At 39.1% G+C, this 25,931-nt stretch overlaps 1 protein-coding gene across 4 annotated transcripts in view; it reads right to left on the bottom strand.

Moving 5' to 3' along the window:
• LOC128744201 (unconventional myosin-IXb-like) overlaps positions 1 to 25,931 on the bottom strand; it is a 153,711-nt gene that overhangs the window by 90,085 nt on the left and 37,695 nt on the right. For all 4 annotated transcript variants that reach the window (XM_053841031.1, XM_053841032.1, XM_053841033.1 and 1 more), the window contains exon 2: positions 16,033 to 17,402. In XM_053841031.1, the coding sequence (XP_053697006.1) occupies positions 16,033 to 16,080 (48 nt within the window). In that variant the 5' untranslated portion in view covers positions 16,081 to 17,402. The remainder of the gene's footprint in view (positions 1 to 16,032; positions 17,403 to 25,931) is intronic.

Below are 25,931 nucleotides of genomic sequence, written 5' to 3'. Positions count from 1 at the left end.
CGTTGTGTTTCAGACATGACCGCGTAGTTGGCGTAGAACTACGTGAGGCTGGTTTTCGCGAAGAAACCTTGAATATTAAAGAAAACTTTTTACACCATATTGGTATACGTGTAGCGTAAAATAGCGTAAAGTGAGAAAAAATCAAACAATAATAATATTATCTTGCTGCACCGTATTTATGGTTGGTGAGCTATTTTGTGATATCAAAAACGAATATTTTTCCCAGTGCCATAATCAGAGTATTTCAATATAGAAATCTGCCTCACGCATTCAGCTATTAACAAAGTTCTAGAAGAAAACTTAAGTCCTCAAAATAATATGTTATTGTTATATTAAAAGAACATGCATTAATAAGATAGTTCATAACTGCGCTGCCGCTGCCGCTTGTTTGCAGCGTTAGAAAAGCAAAACATCTGAGTCTCTCAGTTGGACTCGAGGTACGGCACTGGTCTAATAACCCGATCAAATGATGAAATTTATAACAGGATGAGTTATAGATAATAAGTATTTTATAACAAAGACTCATTTGTGTTTGGTTATAAACTTGCTCTCGTTAGCAGTTAAAATAAATAAAATTGTAACAAAATTTGCTCAAATTTGCATATTACAGATATATCAAATTATGATATAATTTGATCTAGTTTATATCCATATGAGTATCAAAAATCAGTATCAGTATTCTGTCTTGCTGTATAACCAAATTGTAACAAAGCGATTTATAAGTAACAGAACGAGATAGAATCTTGGTAGAAACATTTATAACAAAGTTTGATAGTTCGAATCTCGACTGAAAGAGTCAAAGGATTTATAGCACTAGTCCTACAATTGTTCCGTACTCTTACAGGCTGCGAAGTCTGTCGTATAAAAACAGAAGGTCAAAATTCCAAATCGGAATGTAGCACCTAGGCTATATTGAGCTCTGTAGTAAGCAAAAAATTTATTTATTTTGCTTCTTTGTCTTGAATCAGCAGCAGCCACAAGCTTGATGTTTGTGAAGAAGCAGAGGATTTCCTGGTCTTTATTAGCAACAAGTATTGGACTAACATTTATTCCCATCACACCAGGAACCGCATTCAGACGTGGCCGGCGTCGGTATTGATCAGCACGCACGGACCTGATAAGGTTGCACAATAAGGAAAAATGCGCTGTCCTAAGCATGCTTTTTCAAGCCATCATTTTATAATTTTCATTGGTCCTGGTCAATAACGGAGTAGCAGCACACGTGCGGAATCCTATGCTTATGCTTATGCTTGCTTATGCCAATTAGCAGCAGCCACAAGCTTGGTGTGTAATGGTCGTCCGTGCCTGGGAAGCAAGACTATCATACGGAAAATGTATGTAAAATTTTTAGCTTGAAATCTTTCGTTAATTTTCACTATTTAGCGATTGGCAAACAATCTTTTCAAGAAAGCCATACAATTGCTGCATCGTTTATGATCAAAATTCGTTTTAAATTGGAAAAGCTATTAGCGTTCAAAATCTTTCATTCTTTCGTGAGGGTGGCTTGACTCCAAATTTTGGTTGACACCCTGTCGTAAGACGTAGTCCTACGTCAAAAAATTTCGATAATCCTACCATGTTATCATGTTGCAATTAATCCTAAAATCCAAATAGCAACTTCGTTACCTTGCATTTTGCCAGTTTATAACTTTGATATAGTGATCGGAATTAGAAGCAGAAAAAAAATTATGTTCATAATTCCGATCAATCACTTTAATGGAATAAATTCCGCAAATTCAGCATTTTTTCAGCCAAATTTGATATAGAACGGTTACATATGCTTGTATCTATTCATTATCATAGAATACCGAAGAAGGTGATCTATTTTCACGCTGCTATGATCTTAGCAAATTTGATCGTGCGCTTAGCACTTCGGCTAAGAAAATACATTTTGATGGCGTTTTTTGCTACTGCCTGTCGAATTTAATTTATTTTGACGTGCATGGTGCCACAAAGGCAGTCATTTTTCAACAACTGACACATAAACACATAGCACAATAACTAAGCGTGCTCATTTACTACAGATTTTGGCTCAATTTTCTAAAAATTGACCATTTAGGTTGAGTGATCGGAATTAGGAGCTGATCGCAATTATGTGCGGTCACGGTATTTCATCTAGGAGAAAAATCGAAGAAATCAATAATTTGTAATGAAGAATATTTTAACAATATCCTTAACGCGAAAATAAGATATTGAAATTTGTTTATGTGTAGCATAACTATAACCATTAGCTTCGTTCTTTATGCAATCATATTGGTTTCGCCAATCACGGAGTGCAACAACGGGCAGTCTAACTAAGGTAAGGTAACATAACCATAGCAATTAGTCGAAGAACTAAGATAATATAAAATATTGAAGATACAACACACAATTTTTCATAAAATTATTTTTAAGCAATTTACTGCTTATTTTTTTTAGAAAGGCCCGCCGTTGATCAACATGCCATCTTTGTTAAAGACAGTACTTAAATCTGTCCAAAACATTTTCAGAAAATCAGTTTTCTTTTGCGATGAGAGTGCATGTTTACTTTTTTAGAAAATTTATCGTAGATCGTGAAAGAGCTAGGATAAACAACAACATTATACATAACTTTTGACTAAATTTGCAATCCGGATTCTTATTGTTTTTTTTATAAAGTACCGACAAGCAACGGAAAGGAAATGTCAGGACAATACGTGCTAATTATGGAAAACTAAATGTGAACTGTGAGTGAGCGTAATTCGCGCATAATATGCCAAAAATGATAACTCTAGAAGTACTTAGCAGAAATACTGCAGCTAAGAACCAAGAGTCACGGAGTAAAAATATGTCTTTATCAATTCATCAGCAAATTTCTTACAATAGTTCGTCATGGTTTAGCATAGCACAATCATTGCTTCTTATCAGCCTTTCTCGGCTTACTCATACCAATCGACATTAAATCACAATAAGTTAGCCTACACAACTGAACTTGTCACGTCACATTAACACGCCGGTTTCACGATTCGCGTCCAAAGCACTTCACACTGAGCTCGTTTAATTTTCGCTCATAACCCACTAATAAAGGCCGCTGTTTTTTCTTCTCCGTGATTAACTGAATGCTTCCTCCGGATGACAAACATCCCAAACATCTTCGCAGCTGCCAAAAAATACCGGCCAGACGCCACAACACGATGACGGAACGCGACGAACGACCGTAACGCAACGCTAAATTTCGCGCATTGGTCAGCACTCACTCGGCAGCACTAAAACACACCACCAACCCCTTCTCCTAGGCGCTATGTTGTAGTGGCAAAACACTACAGGGCAGCTGCTTCGAAAGCCGCCGCCACCGTCACTGCCGTCGTCGTCACGTCAGCCGGGTCCACCCGCCCGAACGTCGTGACTCATTTCCCTTCACCGGAAAACCGAACGACGAACGAAGCCACGCGGTTTCAGCAAATCAAGTGGAATCAATTAAATTGCACATTCAGTCAGTAGTACCCCACTATACGGACCCCTCAAGCACAGCAGATTACTAATAACGCAAGAGCACACTTGTTGTCACGCTTTTCCCTCGCGACTCGTCACGCAGATTCTAATGCACTTCTGAGCTAACCCTGATGCTAATTGAAGCACTTTGGATCCTGCTTAGAGATAATAATCACTGAACACATGCTTCATGTTTACGGCTGGCCAGCCGGCGGTGAGCAAGGCAATCGGTGTTGTTCTTGACCGAGTAGCACCAACGAACCGGTAACACTTCCGACGAACGGTAGTTTGATACTGAATCCCTGGCGAGAAGGATTTCACGACTGCAACAGAACCATTTGCGATATCCCACGCCACGCCGCGCGAATCACTACTGCGAGATCTATAAAATTCAGCACTTTAGCCGGTTCTTCAGGCTAGTCCCGGCGAGCCGCACCACACTCAGGCAGAATTGGAAGGAATGCAGGGTAAAGCAACCTATTTGCAGCCCAAGGCAACCAGGCAGCAGCACGGCGGTCTGGAGAGCACACCCTTAATATTAGACTAAATCTGTAACAGACGACGGGACGGAGTGATCATTGAATTCTATCGCAAACAGATTGGTTCTGCGGCGCCCTCGTGCTGTGAATGGAGAAAAATCCACCCGAACGGGATTCTATGGAGGTGGACGGTGAGCTGTTCGCAAAATATGAACATTGGAAACAAATCGGGTGCGAGGGGATACAGTGCACACTGTGTAAATACAATATTTTAATTGAATCAGACTTTGACGTAGACGTAAACACGCACGCTAAACGCAATTAAGTCATCAGTGATTGAAGTTGAACCACGGCTCAACGAACCGACAGCCGACCGACACTGGAAGTGTCAGAATTTTGAGTTTCATTCGGCGGATAGTCGGTGTGATTTATAGGGAGATATGTTTATGAAAGTAGACGTACGCAGACGGGTTCGGCCATGCAGCCAGTGGGTGTACGTGTGCAAAATCGTACGGTTACAAATCTTGGTCCGATTTTCCCGCTAGGAAGACACGGAGAATGTCGGAGATAAACAGTCTTGATTAATTGACTACCGAAGGTAGTGTGTGCCATAAATGTCATGAAAATATAAGGTAAGGTTAGGAAAGGTAAGCAAACAACGCGTAAATTGTTGCAAGTTACGAAAATAAAATGCTGATTTTTGTATCATACAAATGGTACAGTCTCGTCCAAAAGAGTTCAATAGCTAAGAGACAACTAGTGACTCTTATCTTTCTCCACAGCACCTCTAACAAAATTCAAAAGTTAGAAGAGTAGATCGTTTCTGAAACGCAACAATTGGTCATTGAAATGTCAGCAACACCTTGACGCAAAACACGTTTGATAACACAAACGAAAAGCAACGAATCAGAAACGCAAACCCCGAGACGCACTCACAACAGGTGCGACGGGGCAATCAATGCCCCGTCCTACAAGCATTCCTATCAACATCACGGAGATATCAAATTACTGCGTCATATCGATATCCTCGGATAACACGTTACAAACGCGTCGACGGAAAATAACTTTCCCGAATCGACGCTATAATAATTACCGAATCTTGTTTACATTCAAATCAAGATAATTACCAAAACAAACACCCTGTAGTGATCATTCAATTAGAAGCAATTTAGGCAGTATCTTGTTTGATCGCTTAAAATAAACGGTGAAAATCCGGTGTGGGAGGCCGGAATCCAAATAAACACGAACAGGCCGGCAGCGTGTGTACGGCGGCGCGGCGGGCAGACGACGCAGATTTCATTTTCTGAATTCTCCAAATCGTTCCACCACCGCACCGTCGCCCGTTCCGAGCTGATGAGCAAGTAGCTATCTCCTAACAGGTAAGGATAATTAACTTAAGTCGTGTATTACTAACTAATCACACCGGTCGGCGGAACGACGATGTCCGAAATCGGTATAGACACTCTCTCCGCGGTATGATGTGGGGCCAGTAAACAAACCGTATCACGGCGACGGCGACGTTTGATCAACGACGTATTCCGAACCGAGCACATACCGTGTTGCGAACGCGCGTACGACACACCTGTCGTATCACAATCAACTGATCGCGACCTCCTAATACGATACGGCTCGTTGGCTCGTAAGGGGGGATTTCTTATTGATTTGCCATAAATTGGTATGCAGTGCAATAAGCGATACGCGTACGAGTGTGTGTGAACGTTATCAGTTGAAATGAGATTGACTGTGTCCGGGTGATTACATATACCGTAGAGAAGTTGATAAACCACACGGACTTAGAACTGCATTTACCGTTAAGAAAGGTCCAGCTAGAATGCTACAGTTAGACAGAAATTACTAGCAACAGTCATCGTGAGAACAAAATAGACACAGAGTTTGATTCATAGTCATGCTATTACAACATCATTATTGATATCATTCAGTGAACAATTCGTGACGGGAAATTCACCCTGAGGGATAAATCATCTATTTTTTCATCTATTAATTGGAATGTAGAAGAGTCATATTCCACGATCCGCGAGCACGATCTACAGACCTTATGACATATGTGGATTAAAATTTTCTTGATTCATTTATCACATAGTACTAGTGCAGAGAAACATTGATTCATTACGTCAAATCAAGCCTTACCCTGTTTGATTATGTCAATGAATATTGATGATGAATGAAAATGACAATGAAAATATTGTCAATTTTGATTAGTTCGTTGAAAACTTATATTCAAGAGGGATTCCATCCATGCTAGATGACTAAAATATTTTTTTTGTTTAACATTTTTAATTTAGTTGAGACTTTGCATAGCTGTTCTTTTTAATGCTTAATTGTTTTAACAGAAGCTTGACTTGGTGACAAGATTCACTCGCGACAGCTGCCGTGGCGATATTGCCGTAGCCAAGGGAGGAGGGGGTTTGGGGGTTCTAACCCTTCCTCATCTAAGGCAATTTTTATTTACTTAAATTTAATGCACCGGTATATACATAGAACATTACAAATACAATTGTACCGTCAGCCGGGGCGAAATTGTGCCAAAAAAGCATATATTTTTGTTCTTTAGCTCGGTATACACACAATTTAGGAACTAAGTTGATTTCAAACCTGTCAATATATACTAAATTGTTCAATTAACAACTACCGTAGAATTGGTTTAGTTATAATGAAACCTAATTTTACTGGAAGTGCATGAACTTTGGCACAATATCACCCCCTAGAAGGGGGACTAGGAGAAAATATAAAGATAGGCTAAAAACCTAACCAGTGAAAATTAGCATGTTTATAAACAATACACATAAATATCAGTACACTTAAGTCGCTTTTTACGCGAAGAATACTTCCCGCGTGAATCAAAACCGCGTAAATTCCAAAAATCGCGTAAAAAACCCGCGTAAATTCCGAAATTCGCGTAAAGAAAACCGCGTAAATTCCGAAAATCACGTAAAAAAACCGCGTAAATTCCAAAAATCGCGTAAAAAAACCGCGTAAATTCCGAAATTCGCGTAAAAAAACCGCGTAAATTCCAGTAGCCAGTACAAATGCACAGATTGGGTGAGAGGAATTTCTCATCCCGTTATTGAGAAAAAGTTACTAAAGGATTGACTATCTACGGAACCTATTTTGCATATTTTAACGGAGAGCCCTGCAAAATAGGTTCCGCGAGGAGTGGTCGATCATGTCCGATCATAGGCCCGGTCCTGTGTGCGTCTACCTTCAACCTTGGCAAGTATCAGTATGATTACCTCTTCACTACTGCTGTAATACACCTTTGTTTCGAGTGACCCGGACGCCCCTCACCCACTGATCTCTCCATCAGTCTAAACCCGTCTATCGTAGCGATCCACTCTAAGCAATTGTTCACCTTATGCAATGACTTCGGTACAATGGTAGCTCCCAGCCTCTCCACAGCAGTCGAACCATTCCTGCTGGTGAACAACAGCTGTCCTGCGTGTGAGTTTATGGAACGGGGATCTCAAAATTCCATACCAGGCAACTGCGATAACTTCTATGATAATTGTTTCGATGACGCAGTTTCCGCTTCCAACTCTGTGTCTCATCCGCAGCTGAACAACTCCAATCCATTACCGATTTACTACCAGAACGTGCGTGGACTTCGAACCAAAATTGCTTAATTCTTTATTGTTGTAACATAATCGAACTTCGATTTAATTGTTTCAACGAAAATCTGACTTGACGAGAAGACAGTTATTCGGGAGTGCTTTTCCGTCTTTGGACATGATCCCAACCATATGAAATGCAGTTGGCGGAGGTGTATTCATTGCCACCTCTAACAAACAGGTCTGCTGTGCTCAGTTTCACTCAATCGTGCTCATTGGATAGCGCGATACAGCAAAACTTTATTGAGCAATATTGTAGATAATAACTAGTTCTACAAATATCCCCTATAGAACTTTGTCAAACTTTGCTCGTACTGTCAAATAAATCAAAAGTGAACCATCCCTACTTGACCGATAATTAGTAGTTTCATTTAGTTAGGGCCAGTGCACACCTTATTTGATACATTTATTTCAAAAGCATCAAAATAGCGAGAAAGTTATTGGACTCGTGTGTGACGTTAGATGGTTGCAGCAAGGTTACGAGTTACTAAAATTGTGGTTACAATTCCATTAAAAGAAGCATTTCGAAGGTCAGACGTGCAGAGAAGCAGTAGCATCATCACAAGACTTCAACTGCACCTAGACTTCGCAGATGACATTATTGGATAATTGGGCTTATCAGAAACCGTGCTAAAAGGAAGTATACCGTGCTAAACGAAGTGATGAGTCCATACTCCATACAGGAAAAAAACTCGGCCAACCCAACGACAAAGCTAAATATACACGGATCTAAAGAAATGCCATGTATTTAGTGGGAAAGGGATTTAAAGGGTCGATCCATAATAAGTTCAAAAGATTACTCTAGAATACAAAACAGCTCTCCACCCGATCGTAACGGGTGACAACTAAAATTTTGGAATTTTTTTGAGGCCCCTATACTCAACAACAAACGAGCTCAGAGAGAAATGAGAGTATGTATGTCTTGTTTTGCTTGAAATGACGTCGAAACATGAAGCATTTCGGGAGCGCGCTGTACACTTCTACGAACTGCCTCAGAAATCTCGGCAAAAAGTGTACGGTACAACTTTTAAAAAGCGAATATGTTGCGGCTTTGACTATTTACTATATCCTAAGATATCCAATAGTTGATTCACAAGCAGAGTAGTGGAAGACCAGCCAAAAATTATGAATGCAGAAGGACATCGTCCTCTTTCTCGTTTCTTCAAAAACAAGCCCTCTGGTTTGGTTATCAATTAAGATGTGCCAGACGAATGTTTGAAGAAAATTTTGATCCCGTTTCTACAAAAACAACATGCGGATAGACAATACGTGTTTTGGCCGGATAGAGCATCATCGCATTACGAGCACACAATCGTTCCTGAATACCCATTCGATCCCATTTTTACCCAAAACCCACGACCCGAAAAATCTGCCTCAGTGCGTCCAATAGAAGATTTCTTCGGAATTTTGAGTTTCTTGGTGTACAAAAATAACTGAAGAGCCACGGGTTGCAAACAGCTGATTGGTAGAATCAAGAGATGCATTCGCAAAGTTGACATAACAGCCGTACAACGCTACTGTTCCGGCACCAAACGGAAGCTTCTCCAAACAGCCGATTACGGACCGTTTTCAATTTTCTTTTCAACAATGGATAATGTATCTTTAATTTCGGTAAATCAGATCTTCTTCACGTATCTTTGTTTTTTGTGACAGCTTGAGAAAAAAAATCCAAAATTTTAGTTGTCACCCGTTATAACAACAGATTCGGCTGAGAAATTGAAAGAATACGCAAAATATTTAGCCACAAATTGCTACATCGATAAAATACAAGAAGGATAGTGAGCGGAATGATTTACTCCATCCGCCATATTTACTAAACTTAGTACCATTTGGATACCATTTATTTCGCTAAATGGAAAACGTCTTTACTGGAATACACTGTACTTCCCAGAAACTCATTCAATAAGTAAAATTCAAGTAGAGCTAAAGCTACTGGGAAGTTGTCAACGACAACGTTTACAGTTAACACCTATTTTAGATCAATATTTTATAAAAAACGCAAACACTATCGGGGCAACCGGAATATTCAGTTAATAAAACCATGCTATTATATAATCACACAAGAAAAGCTGATAATATTTGTATACAAAAAATAAAAGCAACAGAACTGAGTCCAGTTCGGAATGCAAAAACTTAACACTTTTGACCAGTAGAATAAGCTTACTATGTCAGAAATAAATTTGGAGGCAGTTTTTTCTATAACAAAACCATTTTGTCAAAAAATAATATGAAGCAGCTTGGAATAAACGACAGAGTACCTGGTGCATACCTATGTGTGTATAAAAAACTTTGGCTGTGTATAGTAGAGGCACAGACAAACAGACATAACACTCGTTTTCTATTCATCGTACCGATAAAACCGTCATTTCAAATTTTGGCTTAGTTGGGAATGTCTCCGTTTTGGTCAAAGTGGCGCTTTTTGACGAAAGAAGGGGAATTCCCCATAAAAAATACTTGCTACTTCGAGGGATACCCATATTGCTATTTGATATTTGGGAATTTCGATCATAGATGGTGCTAGTGTTCAGGCTAAATGTGAGGTACGATAATTTTTGTTGATTTTTCTTCCAAGAGTTATGTCTGTTTGTCTGTGGTAGAGGTGTGCGCCGGTCAGATTATCGGCGGCGGCGGCGCAGGAATCATTTTTATTCGGCGGCGGCGGCGTCGCCGGCGTGACGCCGTTCGCTACTATCGACGGCGGCGTGCATCGGCGTGCTAGTATTTTACACTGTTAAATTACCGCATTTCGTATAAGTTTAAGCAAAATCTTTTTAAAATCGAACTAAAGTTGACAAGTAAAACAAATCTTAATAATGCTTATTTTGTGAATGATTTTTAATGACCCTTAAATCTTTGAATAATTTGTTATTTGTATGTTTGCGAATACGCGATATGGTAGACACTAGTATGTAAAAGTACAAAACAGAAGTGGAAATCCGAACAATTCGGCGATCAAAACTGGTAACAGAGTTTTTTTGTTTTTATTTTTCTTTGGGAAGGTTTTCTCATAGAAGCGAATAACGGCAATATAAACAGAACGCTCGCTGCCAATCGCATAGCAGCTTTCACATGCTTTCGTATGCGTTCGTGTGTTTTCGTCGAAAAAACTAACTCGCTACCCCAGGTTCGCTAGTATCTGTAGAAAGTAGCATGTACGTGTTTGGATTTCTACTTCCACTTCTGTTCTGTCCTAATAGGCAGGGAAGATTGGGATACGCACCCCATCTTTCGATTTTATGCCGTACATATGAGCTTCCGATTGCTACAGATCGAATTTAAATTTCAGTTTTCTGCCAATGTGTTTTTTTTTTTGAATTAAGGGATATTACATGCATTGCGTATAATAGACGGCGCCTAAAACTAGGCGGGTGAAATCGGCAATGTTGCAAATCGAGCAAGAAGTAAAGTATGCCCATGCGAGTGAGTATAAGCAGCATCCAGCGCTTACGCAACTGACGCAAGCGTACGATAAGCAACCACCGATGCTGTGTGCATACTTCCTGCTACCTACTTACTAGCGAGCGCACAGCCTCGAAATGTCTTTCTGCATAGTCCGCTCACAAACCCAACAACTTGTGAGAAGCCAACAGCCCACAGTGATACAGTGATAGATTACAATGCAAGTTGTTGCGATATGTTCAAATATAGACAGTGACTGTTAATTTGCAGTTTGCGATTAGTGATTAGCGAAATTTCCACAATTATCGAGCAAATTCTATCGGTTAGCGAATTAGCGGTGCCCAACACTGCTTATTTTGAATTTTTACCTTTGTTATACTATAACAAAGGTTTAAAAATTGGTCGAAAAACACGAAATTGATCCGAGGCCCGGAGGGCCAAGTCACATATACCAATCGATAGGGTTCGACGATTTGAGCAATGTCTGTGTGTGTGTGTGTGTGTGTGTGTGTGTGTGTGTGTGTGTGTGTGTGTGTGTGTGTGTGTGTGTGTGTGTGTGTGTGTGTGTGTGTGTGTGTGTGTGTGTGTGTGTGTGTGTGTGTGTGTGTGTGTGTATGTATGTAATGATTTTTTCTATCGCCTGTTTCTCAGAGATGGCTGAACCGAATCGTTCGCTATTACTTTTGTTTGAAAGGTATTATTGTCTAGTAGATCACTATTGAGTTGCTTCGTGATACGACGTTTCGTTTAAAAGTTATAAGCAAAAATGTGAAAAATACGTGACACGGGTTTCTCCGGAACTACATGACCGATTTCAACGATCTTAGTATTAAATGAAAGCCCTTATTAAAGCTAAATTGTTCAGCAATTTTTAATTGAAAACAAACAAGTAGTTTAAAAGTTATGCTTAAAAAACCTGTTTTGACAAGGTAATAATTATCACCTGTTTCTTAGAGATGGCCAAACCGATTTATGCGCTATTAGTCTCATTTGAAAGATAATATATCCTAATTGATCACTATTGAATGATTTTTTGATTGGACGTTTAATTTGAAAGTTATGAGTAACCGTATACACCACACCAAAATTAACAATAATTTATAATGATTTTAACCAAGATAATTTACCTAATTTCAATTATTTTAATATCAAACGAGAGGTTTTGACACTACGAATATATATGAAAAATTTCATAAGAATTGGTTTTACCGGTCAAAAGATATTAACCCTCGAACACTCGCGCCAACTTTTGTAACACAGTTACTTGCGCGCAAAATAGCCCTAAACCAAAGAAAACGTGTGCACTAGAGTTTTGACTGGGAAAACTTGGCTTTAGGTTTATCAAACCTTTGGAAGAGTTTCTTGAAATTGAAAGCTCTATCGTTTGGTGGAATCCAAATGTTGATTAATCCCCCTAAAAGTGAAATAAATAAAATATTTTTCTTCAGTGTCAATATAACACATTGATGTGTTCTGCAAAGTTATAGAGCATATTATTATAAGATATTTTGCTAAAGACAGTAACCTTCTATCTCTGCAGCAAGGATAGAAAAATCTTATTTATTGTATATGAATTTGTAAAATCAGTTTTTCTATTTTTGCTCTTTTTGTAATTGTTGTATGACTTATTCATGTACTACAAAATTGTACAAATAGTAAAAATATACAACTTTGCTGAAAATAGTATACCTGTATGTTTGCTTGTTTAGGAACTGTAGAACTTTGATTATAAAGAAAACCCTAATTTTGACTCCGAATTACTCGACTATCAGCAGACGGATACATTTCAAACATTTTACATTTGCTGATAGTTTTGCTGCATACAGTTTCCCAACCATTTAAATTATTAATGCATTGAATAATTATGACATTTTGCGCACAATAAGTTTGTTGAAGAATATACGTTAGTTAAACAACGTTTTGTAACTTTATAACAATATGGTGTTGAAAAACCTACACGTGTTGTACAAAATACAACAGCGTGAGTAACCGAAGGTTAATAAAAATTGATGAAAATTATTCAAGAAAACTCTATTGATGTGATTCAAATAGAATGGCATTACAGGAAACTATGCATAGCTCAAAAACCTATAACCTAGACCTTTACTAGGCAATGTATATGTTAAAGAATAAGATTTCCTCTTACAACATACTTTCATTTGCACCTACACAGATTAATAACTTACTTATCCTTACTCAGCAATTTCATGAAAAAAGCATCTTTCAAAATTTAAAAGTGTTCCTATTTTGTTCAAATTTTGTAAACTTATTCAATTTTCAAAAATTTTATGTAAACCAACGCACTACGCAACGATAACCAATAGATGAATTATGTTCCGAAGACGATTTCGATTTCTATCTCAAATAGCAAGTAAGACCGTATAACAAAGGTTCCTTTCACCACTAGGTGGATTAAATCGGGTTTTTTTCTTTTTTGTTCACCTTACGTCCTCACTTACACACGCGGATAAGACTGCGAGCCCCCAGCTGCTTGGATTGCAATGACGAGCGAGAGAAATACACACTCGCAAAAACTTGTCGCAGTGCATGAAAATATAAGAGCGAGAGTCCGTAGGAGATACTCATGCCGGCGTGTTCGTTAGAACTAAAACGCGCGTGTGAGAAAATTAGACCACATGAGTGCGGTCTTGCAACACTGGAAATCAGTATGGGGGTAAGACCGGCACCTAATTTTGGCACCAGTCAGTTTACAACCGCGAAATGAAAAGCAATACTAGCTCTCACCATTCCGCTCTTTCTCCTCACTCTAAAAATTTCATTACTTTCTTTTACCGTCCCTTCGTCCCTTCAATTGTAAAAGAATTACAGTTTCATAAAATATTCTTTTTTCTTTTTCTCAAGCTGTGATTAGTTTACAAAGCTCAAAAATTATAAAAGTCTTTGCCAAGCTTCTACTAATAAAACCAAAAAAAAAAATTCAATACGGTGTGTAGTTTCTGAGAGAAAGGTACATAAAGCTTGAAAATCGTGTTTTTACCGGAGCGGCGTTTTATTCCAGCGTGGTTGTTCCACGCCGCAGTGGAATGCTTATGTGTTCGATCGTTTTTCAGTCACTTCCCGTAGTCGGATCATTACAAAATTAGTATCAAAATAAACGAAAAAGACTGCAGAATTAAAATCTGAAATAAAAAATTTGACTTTTTCAAAAATTTTGATCGGTTATGTCTCCTTAAAAAGAAATGAGCACCGGGAAGCAAGACAGAAATTTGACAGAAAACGTCATGCTAAAGTTCGTTTACGTTAGGTTTTTTGATTCGCACTCAGTTGGACGCATGGTAGCAGTTTAATTGAATCTAAATTAAAGGTACATTATAAGAATGAATTCACAAAACGGGTTCACTATGTGCATTTTTGTCCATGTTGGACTATATCGTCGGCGTGGGTAAATGACTTCGGCGGCGTGGGAAAAAGGACCTAGGCGGCGCGCCGGTTCTAAATCATCGGCGGCGGCGGCGCACACCTCTAGTGTATAGTTCTTCTCACTTAAACCCTAAAGCATCTCTAAACAGTTGTTTAACTAACGGTAAAAGCAGACTATTACAGGTAGATGATCGATATGACCACAACTATGTACTAAGCAGCCATTTACAAACGAATGCCTCTTATCGCTGATATCATTGTGATGTTTTACCAAGAAAACATGTCGTTACGACATACCAAAAAAACGCCGAAATTTTGTTTGCTCTTTTGTACAAAAGATAAACAGATAGGTATTTGTTTTTACTTAGTTCGTGGTAAGAAGTTTGATAAAAAAAATAGTGCGTTGTCACGAGTGCCATTAAACCTAGATCCGTTGTTAAACTTGCGTAAAATTATTTTATCAACTATAAGTCGGCTGTGAATGGGTTCACTGAACATGTGGCTTTTATTGACCAAACTCGTGTTTTAGTCTTTGACCATGAAATGCGGTCAGGTATTAATATTAATATTTTTTTGAAACGATGGTTCTACAATTTATGGAGGGACGGTAGGGGAAAGGGGGGCATTTATTGTCACAAAGTAAAATCAATCTCCACCGACTGAGCTTGAGAGCGTAATTAGTAAACTCGTCATCGGTAAAGGTCAATATTGCACTGCCGGGTATCAAGGTTGCTGTTGACAGACATAAAGACATAAAGCAGTCAGAAAGTGACGATTAACACCTTCTTCTGTTTGTCGGCGGTAAAAGCTTGCCGACCGACGATGAGACCATCCAGGCAGGTAGAACTCTTCAGCGCGACCCAACCCTTGACGGTGTCATTAGCAGCTGGCTACTTATTGCTGCCTCCACTTGGTGAACCTATGGAACCGACGACGTTGTTGTCGAATCGATATACGTATGGCTGTAGAGTCTGTTGTTGTGTACTTACAGCTAGAAAGGAAAAAATCCCATTCGCGCAAATATGTGCAACGATAACACCGAACGACAACAATCAATACGAGATTGCGCGCACGGCGCGGCGGCGATGATGGCCAAGCCCTTCTTGTCCGTAATAGTGTCCCGCGCTTGATCCCGATGAGTTCACGTGCGAAGTGCTCCTCCTGTTCCTGTAAGGTGTACCTACGTGTGCTGGTTATTCAGTGATAAAGGTCAAGTTCTCGGCATAATTTTATCTCGTATCGGTAGGTAAAAAGGAGTGGTTTCGAATTGATAAGATTGAAGTTTGCTACCCGAACATTGACGTTTTATACGTTTGCACATTAAATTACAAAGTCCAACACTTTACTGCACCCTTTGCAGTGTTTCGACTCTAATTTGTGGCGCAATTGCAATGATTTGCACTGCTCGAGGGCGAAAAGCAATGACAAATGATTACAATAACAATAAATTGCGCTGACCAAGATACAGCCAAAGGAATCGTTTTCCGAACATGCAGGTGCATTGGATCATTTAGACGAAGTTAAACTCCAAAGAAATTCCAATTGGTTTTCAAATGCTGTCGCTGGTGAACAAAGCCGTCCAAATCCCGCGGCAGCCGGACAGAATAAATCAACTGGCAGCTAATCAAATTCCCCAGCTGTACGGGGCTGACGGGTAAATAAAATAAATCTAATCGGTTCACAGTTTCAAAACTCACCTGCAAGATGTAACGAGAGCAATCGCCTATCGCGTCCTGGGACTGCATTGTTGCTGATTTAGCAGTTTTTCTTGCTGTTGATGTTGATGTTGGTTTTGCTGCTGTCGCTGTCGCTGTCGTCGGCAACCGAACGACGGTCGCTCATATGCTTTATCGCTACTGGTTGGCAAACGGCCAGGCACGGCCGTTACGGTAGTTGTTTCACTTTCAGTTTTCGTTTCCAGCCGATTAACCCGAATGGTTCCGATCATTCTGGTACAGCGGTTCGACCTTCTGGGCCACGTGCAGCATTAGATCGCCTTCTTTGGACCGCCACGATTCCTGCTTCGGAACGCAACGCTGCTGGCGCTGTTGAGATTCAGCAATTGGTGCAACTTTTATTTACTGTTTTGTTTCGCTTCCCACACTCTCGTCGTAAACTTTTAGCAGATTTATTACAAGCATTCGCACTGATACACGATAGCTATTTGGGTTAAATTGGCATTTTTCACATATTTCTCGCGATTACTCCAGGAGGCTGGCCCTCCTGCGATGAAACATAAATGGTCACAACATGAGCTTGAAGAACCTTGCAGCTTCTGTTATTGCTTTTTCCACTTGCTTCAGCATATTCGTGCACATTCCTTGCTTGCTAGCCCGATCTCGTCTGCGCTCATCCGGGCACGTTTGCTGTTGTTGCTTTTGAATTTGATAACAACTTTCCTGATCTGTTCTTTTCGGCTCTTGATGAGCGAGGCCTTACAATAATGCGTGTAATTTCCCCCTTTTTCAACACTTTTCACACATTTTTCCGACACTAACTCGGTATCTTGTTGCTAACTTTTTAAATTCAAGCTTCTTTATCCGACTCTACCGCATCTGCACTCTGCTGGTAGAACATAAACACATACACATACCCCTTGGGAAACGGCGATAATCAGCGCGCGCACACACACACACAAACATTGATGCACTTCACCGATGCAAACTAAGCACTGCGGTTGTGAATTCTTTCACATCATCACTATTTAGCGCCGTACGATAAAAAACAAAACTCAACCACTAACCAACCAACCGCTGCTGCTCAGCTCAGCTCGAATACGGCGGAACAGGCTCTATTGCTGCAGCAGCACACATCATTTTCCTGTTTTCGTCGTGTGCACTTGATATCGCGGGCGCGGGGGATATCACTCCACAGCGCACCAACCAGCAACAGCAGAACTCTGGATCTGGATCTGGCTGGCTGGCTGGATGGATGGATGGATGGATGGCCACTACACGTACGGAACCTCACACGTATGCACACACGCACAGTCACCCTCAGAGATATGCCCGCCTACACGATCTTGAAAAATACTCCGAGCAAGACACAGCCGCAACCGCTACTATTCCTGAAACGAGATGATGGAGAGAAAGAAAACAGAAGATAAAATTGGTTGCTTTTGCTGCCTGCGTGTGATTTGAGGGCAGATAGGGTTTGCTCGAGTTGCTTCTATGGTACCAAATGTTTATTACTTAATGCTAGAAGTTAATTATTAATTAATTAAAAATTGTAAAAAAATAATGAGAATGACATGAATAATTTGGATAACACAAGATAATACATCTTTAACAACAGCATCTGTTCCACGTGGATTTGTGTAATGACCTTCTTCGAGTTGGGTTTAAAACTACCTGGATTTTTCCTGAAAAACTGTATCTCAAAAACAAGGATGAGTAGTAATAACTATCAGTAAAGTAACCGGTCACAAAAATAAGACGCTTGCTAAAATTTTAATTTTGAGTGTATTTCGTGTAAAGTATATCCATATCATCGGTCCAACTCAAATCTTTCTCCTTTTGCTTTCATTACCAGTCGCAATTGTTATTGTTATTGGGTTACAGCTGGCACGCACGATACTATATGCTGAGGAATTTCATCCCAAATCTTCTTCAAACGTTGCTTGAAAGTTACCAGAGACAATCCTTTGGTGCACCCTAGTTTGCCTAGCGTGTAACCCCATGCCATAGAAGTCGAGAGGATTCAAATCAGGCGAAGAGGCAGGCCACTCTTTCGAAGAAATAAAATCCGGAAAATTGTCCTCTCACCAAGCCTGTACAGCTTTCGTCTGGTGAGACGGTGCAGAATCTTGTTGAAAGCAGTATGGTGCATTCTTGTAGTGTTTTTTTGACAATGGGAAGTAAATATTCAATTCAACACATTATCGATGAAATATTTAGTGTTGATTTAAACACCAAGCTCAATGAACAGCAATGGAACATCCCCATACCATCATCCTGGAAACATTTTGAAAACTTTTAACGACCAGTTTGTCCCGAGGAATATCAGAAATGTGTGCTGCATATATTTGATCATTTTGTTGGATGTGGTGATCCTGTAGCAGGACCATTTTGTCGCCCGAAAACAGAATTTCACAATCACGCTGCCAGTTGAGCAGACGCTGCCGACATCTTTCGACTCTTGCGACCTTCTGCTTTTCAGTCAAACCGTCCACCCGTTGCTTTTTGTAAGGAATTAATCGAAAATCGTCATTTAAAATATTCTTCATGGTTGACTGCGAAATTTCCAGTTCCTTGGCCATCTTACGTCCAGACCAGACTGATCTGGTTTCCATCGAATGCGCTCTCTTACTCGTTTGACGGTTTCCGGTGGTCTTACAGTGCGTTTACGGTCAGGGTTGGGGAGTATTTTCTAAGAATCAGTTTCCTTGTATCGCTTGATGGTATGAAAGATGAATCTTTCGTTTATTCCGTGTTTTTTAAAACATTTATCACAAGTTTCCATGAGTATGACGACTTTTAAACGAATGAAAATTCAAAACAAACTTGCAAGCTGTGTTGACATCTGAATACATTCTAAATGGAAAATTTGTAGACGCGTCTGTGATCGACCCATTTTTAATCAAACACGTCCAAAAACCACTTACAGTTATTACTGCATACCCAGTTCATTATTTCTACGACTAAGTCACCTTTTAATTTGCAGCCTAGACATAGTAAGGTCATTTTCTTCGTAATTTGTTCCATGTAAATTTCCTAAAAATATTTTACGAGTTCTATGGTTATGGCTCGCACATAAAAGTTAAATTTAGGAAGCGATTCGGCTGACTGGATGATAGAGTGAAACATTCCATGTTCGCGGTGTTCTTTAAGTATTTGTATGTTTGTATGTGAATGAGCGTGCAGCGTGCTTCATAAGATGGTAATGGAAATACTACCCAGTTTAGTAGAAATTGTTTCCGGACAGATTTAATTCATTCTACATGTAACGAAATGTGTGAGTGTCATAAAATATGGCAATATTGACGAATAGGTCTTATGTATGTTATGTACAAATGTTTTATTGTATACGGATCTTTGAAATTATGACTAAAGCGTTTGATAAAACCCAGCATTCTATTTGATTTAATTTATTAATAACTAGAGGACCCGGCACGCTGCTACGCCATTCTAGAAAAGGGGTAGACAAACCAAGGTATTTCTAAATCACCGCAAATTTCTAATCCCACGTAACAATTTATGCAGAAATTTGTGTTTCATTTGTATGGAAGCCCCCCCCCCCCTCTCTTAAAGGAAGGATAGGCCTTAATCCACCATAGAAAAAATTTTCATTTGCCAAATTGGGTTCCATTTGCTTCATTAGTTGCCGAGTTATACAGAAATTTGCATGTTTTCATTTGTATGGGAATCCACTTCTAGAGGGATGAGGGGTCTTAAACCACCATAGAAAAAATCCTATCTCTAGAAATCCTCATATGCCAAATTTGGTTCCATTTGCTTGATTAGTTCCCGAGTCATGCAGAAATTTGTGTTTCGTTTGTATGGGAACCCCCCTTCCGGTGGCGAGAGGGGTTTCAATCCACCATAGAAAAAATGTTTGCCTCCAAAAACATTCATTTGCCAAATTTGGATCCATTTGTTTGATTAGTTCCCGAGTTATACAGAAATTGGTTTCATTTGTATGGGAGTCCCCCTCTTCTAAAGGGAGGGGTCTTAAACCACTATAGCAAAAAATCCTATCTCTAGAAACTCTCACATGCCAAATTTGGTTCCATTTGCTTGATTAATAGTTGAGTTATGAGGAAATTTTTGTTTTATTTGTATGGGAGCCCCCCCTCTTAGAAGAAGGAGGAGTCTAAATCTACCATATAAAAAATTCCATTCTAAAAAGGGGGTACATGCATAATCCTGAAGATTTGATTAATTGTAATCTTGCAACCAAGAGCTTTCTTTTTGATAACCCATGATATTCCTTAATCATGCCGCAAATTTCTAATCCTACGCATAAGCATTTGTGACTCGAGCAGCAAGTCCAACGTAACGATTTGGGTTTTAGGATTACCCACTCTTAAAATGGTAATGTTGGCAAAATCGTAATAAAATATCAGTGCAGTTCAATTGAGTGCAAATCAATTGAAAACTGGTCAGAAACAATAAACTTAGTGTATCCTCAACATTATTTTCTTCATATTTTCATTTTAACAATGTATTTTCTTTTCAATTTTGTTTTTAAAATAAGTATTATATTATCTTACTTCTATTAAATTTGACCCATTATCATGGCTGGGAGCCCCCCTTCTAGAGGGGGAGGGGTCTCTAACAACCGTAGAAATAAATCCTGTCTCTAGAAACCCCCACATGCCAAATTTGGTTCCATTTGCTTGATTAATAGTCAAGTTATGAAGAAATTTGGTTTTATTTGTATGGGAGCCCCCCCCTCTTAGAGGAAGGAGGGTTCTCAATCTACCATAGAACAAATTTCAACTTCTAAGAACCTTCACATGACAAATTTGGTTCCATTTGCTTAATTAGTTTCCGAGTTATAAAGAAATTTGTGTTTCATTTGTATGGGAGCCCCCCCTTCTAGAGGGGACGAGGTCTCAAACAACCGTAGAAATAAATCCTGTCTCTAGAAACCCCTACATGCCAAATTTGGTTCCATTTGCTTGATTAATAGTCAAGTTATGAGGAAATTTTGGTTTTATTTGTATGGGAGCCCCCCCCTTTTAGAGGAAGGAGGGTTCTCAATCTACCATAGAAAAAATTTCTGCCTTCAAAAACCTTCACATACCAAATTTAGTTCCATTTGCTTGATTAGTTCCCGAGTTATCAAGAAATTCGTGTTTCATTTGTATGGGAGCCCTCCCCCCCCTTCTACAGGGGGAGGGATCTCAAACAACCGTAAAAATAAATCTTGTCTCTAGAAACTCCCACATGCCAAATTTGGTTCCATTTGCTTGATTAATAGTCAAGTAATGAGAAAATTTTGGTTTTATTTGTATGGGAGCCCCCCCTCTTAGAAAAAGGAGGGTTCTCAATCTACCATAGAAAAAATTTCTAGCTCCAAAAACCTTTACATGCCAAATTTGGTTCCATTTGCTTGATTAGTTCTCGAGTTATGAAGAAATTTGTGTTCCATTTGTATGGGAGCCCCCCCTTCTAGAGGGGGGAGGGGTCTCAAACCATGCTAACAACATTCCTCACATCAAACGCAATGTGTATGCCAAGTTTAATCAAAATCCGTCGAGCGGTTTGCGAGTCTATACCGGACACACGAACAGCATTTCATTTTTATATATATAGATAGAAGATAGATGATATTAAACTCCAATCTTCTTCAACACGGAAGATACGTGGTGCGTAAGAGAAAACGGTGTAAAAACCGTGTTAATTTTAAACACGGCTGTAAAAAACGTTAATTTAAAAATAGTCATAAAAAGCAACCGTGTCAATTCAAAAATCGTCATAAAGAAAACCGCGTAATTTAAAAATCGTAAAATTGAATCATTTAAAAAAGGCTTGACTGTTCTGCAAATGTTATGTGGCCCTATTTGAGAACCCTGGGGAACCCCAGAGGGATACGACAGCGTATCCGAGACTACCATGACGCACACTGTTTCTCAGCGTAGTGTCTCTTTGAATGAGATGACAGCTACATGCATTGTATGTAACATTTATCAAAGTAGTAACACAGCCAAATAGACATAACACTCACACTCACATTCGCACGCTTTAATAGTCATTTCAAATTTATTGATGGTTAGGAATGTCTCCGTATTCGTCAAAGTGGCGCTTTCTAAGGAAAAGGAGGGAATGCCCCAATAAAAAAGACTTGCTTGTTCAAGGGATAGTTCTGTTCTAACATCTCTAACATAACGCAAACGATATCTCCCTTTTTTGAGATACTGCAGTCTGCGTGCTATTTGTGCTCCACAATTGCAGAGCGAGTGTTCCGAGGTTAAATATCGTCTATTACGCAACCCAGATTCCGAAGATGATATTTACTCGGACAATGTCCTGTCACAAGACTGGTAAGCGTGCAGAGATCTCCCTTATTGAGACTCAGCGACTTTTGAGTTACCTTAATACTCGACGTTATAAATTTTTTAGATTGTTTGAGCAATTGTACGGCCATCCAATTGGCCATGACTCACTACGAATCGGCGTGTTGAGGATAGACGAGGAACAGGATTGAATTTCTGCTAGCGCATCATTCAGGTCCTCCTCTAGGTGTTCCTCCCCTATTTTCCTCTCCACCTTGTTCGTTTCTCTGTTTTTCGGCAGAGAGAGGATGCTCGGTAAGAAATGGTACACTGCATCAGGGTGACCGGCTTAATGCAGCAAGGGCATATTACTGTGAGGGGCGTCCTGGTACACCACAGGCTTTGTTGCGACAGAGTATTAATAGAACCCCTCCTCCATTCATCCATAGACACGGGTCGCGTCACACCTTCGAGGGGTTTATCCATTCAAGTCTTTACGTAATAGCTATTGATAACGGCTATTAAAACCATCCTCTTTTTAGGGGCTTTGGACCCTCTGCTATGGTTCTCAGTAGTCATAGCCTCTACAGAGATCCGTCATCATAGGCGGAGTTGTAAGTTAATGTTTTGGAATGTCGATCATAGATGGAGCTAGTGCTTAGGCAAAATGTGCGGGACGATCATTTTTGTCGATTTTTCTTCCAAGAGTCTGTGGTAGTAATATTGTATACCTTCAATCCTTAACAGATTTCAGAGTTGTTTCTATGCGCATTTGGAAACTATTTAACAAAATCCAGAACACAAACTATTACTTTCCTACTACCTTACAGAAATTAAGGGGGCATAGTACTTTTTACACCATATTTTTTGCCTTATTTCAAATATTTTTTTCTCGATAACGCGAAAAGCGAATCGATTCGGGTTTATTGCTTGCTAAACATTGCACTTTATTCTAATATTTGCAGTTTTGTTTGCATATGTGAACCTCTTCTCCTCTCCCCTACGGCTCCTTGAACATGATCATTCGAAAAAAACATGATTTGCGGTACCATGGATTGGCGCTGGGGGGCTTATCCGAATTGAAAAATTCCAAAACGACATGAAAGAATATTAAATTATCTCGTGTTTGACTCATCCTTTTTTTAAATTCGAACGCATAACAAAATGGCGGACATTCAAACATAAAAGTAAGGTTTTTAGCCGAAAAAATTGACTTTTAACATTTCTAAAAAATACAAAAATTCTAATATCGAAAAAAGGATGGGTCAAACACTAGATAATTTTGTTAGCTTTGAAACAAAAAAAGAATCATGAGAATTGCTTCAGCCGTTCTTGAGATATTTATGGTACCGACTTTCAAAACCTGGTTTCGAGAAAAACGACGTTGAAGTTTTTATTCGCTGTGTAATCGCTCCAGACATGCGCGGTACAAATAGCTGTAACTTTGTCAATTTTTGGAATTCATCGAAATTACTTGAAACACATATGGTCAAAATGTTAATCTTTCGAAATAATCAATAAAAAAAATTTCGATTTTTTTAAATTGAAAAAGTACTATGCCCCCTTAAAGATTGTTTTTATTACTAATGGTTTCCCCATGTTGAAAGAATTTTACCAATTCAATCTCATTTTATACCATCCCATTCAATCCCAACACATCTTTTCATTACACTTTCAATGAAACGCAAACATGCACCTACGCAAACATACAGAATCATATTATAACCGAACACTACAGCTATAGCGCACTTTTCCAACACAGATATCAAATTCGCCTAGGTTTATTCGTCTTGCCGCAAAGAATTTGCGATCTGTTGTTGGGAGAAGGTCACAAGGAACTTTTGGAATTTTTCTGGCACACTTCCGCAGATATCAAATTGGACTAGGTTTAATTGCGTTCGTAAGAAATTTGTTGACAAGAGAGGGCTTTGTCACTCTCTCTGGCGTATTTTTCAAGCAAGGACATCAAAATGGTCTAGGTTTAATTGCGGAATCGCGGTGTTAAAAATCTTGTTGAAAGGAAACGAGAAGACTTTATCGTTTGTTCTAGTTTACTTGCCAAGCACAGATATCAGATTGGTATAGGTTTAGATCGCCGTAAAGAATCTTGGACCTGTTGTGATGGGGAGATTTTGTCCTTTTTTTTTTCTAAAATCACATTAAAACTATAATGGCTTTTCAACCAATCACGAAGCGAGGATTTCCAGATGGACAATGCTTAATTATTTTCAATTTTTCAATAGCACGTACTTTGAAATCAATTGGTTTCATTATTGGTGTGGATGCGTAGGAAATTTTCCGATCGATTGGCGTAAAATATTTGAAATCGATCTGGAAACAGCTAAGCTATTAGCGATCAAAATCTTTCATTTTTTGGAATGACACCCTATCCCAAACCTTGCCGTAAGACGTAGTCCTACGTCAAAAACTCGTTGCTGTTCGCAAAAAAGGAATAGAAAAACTATTTTAGAATGAATTAAATCTAAGACTGGACATTTTTCAACCATCTGGCGAAGCCAATACAGCAGCCCACAGGTATGCCATGAGTAGTTTCAATAACTTTTATATGTTCGAATTATGGTTTTTACTCGTCCATTAGGAAATGTTGCAAAACACGTATTCGAGGATCCAGTAAAGTTAACTGAAATTCTTGAAATGGATGAAATCCTCAGTCAATTTACAAACCATCCTCATAGCTTTAGCCTCTCAGTTACCCCTAGACATTGTGAAGTTCGACCGGAGGTGCGATAAAACAGCCAAATTAAACATTGAACAATACAGCTGAACACTTTGATGCCGACATTACATAAAATATTAATTCACGGTGCAAGGATTCCAAAAACATGCCAGTACCTAGAAGGGTAAATGTCATAAGAAGCAGCAGAAGCCAGAAATAAATCTTTTAGAGCATGCTCGTCGATCATCACGGTTGAACAACCTGAAAGATATGTTCCATGTTTTTCACCGTGTATCTGAATCTAGAATTTGATGTCTGTGTTAGTGAAGTGCGCCAGAAAAAGTGACAAAAAAGTCTCTTTGTCTCAACAAGTTTTCTTTTCATCGAAAAATATCAACTGAAGACTGTTTCCCTGCTACTTACTGTGCTGAAAACAGCAAGTTTAGAAGACGTAAATACGTAGGTAGTGATTGATATCTTTTTTTTTTGCTTTGTTGAACGACAAGAACAGAACTTGCAATAAAAAAATGCAAAATTGGGCAATAATTGGAAAGCCATAAGTTAAAGCGTCTTGAGCCACGAACGCAGATTCAATGCAGAGAGAATTGTGTTCCGTCATCTATATATATAAAAGCCTTGTTTGTAACCAAAACCAGACCCGTAATAGAGCGTCATATTATCATATCAGCGTCATATAGGGGACGGGCTGTACCCTTCTACTTTTCTAGTTTTCCAGGATATATATTATATGAAAAAGTTTTCCACAAAATTTTCCATGGTGATAAAAATTCAAAAAAAACAATCCTATAGGTTATGTTATAGTTCTTGGAAAATTGAGTACTATTTAAATAGGTATTTTTATCTTTAAAGGTAATGAATAAGCATATCTTCTAATGAGAAAAATTTTACGATACCGTTAAACGGGGTAACTTGCAACAGTTTTCAACTATGAGTGCAACTATGAGAGTCCTAGGATAGAA

This window comes from Sabethes cyaneus, chromosome 3 (assembly GCF_943734655.1).
Source record: "Sabethes cyaneus chromosome 3, idSabCyanKW18_F2, whole genome shotgun sequence".
Classification (NCBI taxonomy): Eukaryota; Metazoa; Arthropoda; class Insecta; order Diptera; family Culicidae; genus Sabethes; species Sabethes cyaneus.
This window is presented reverse-complemented; position numbering and strand designations above follow the sequence as displayed.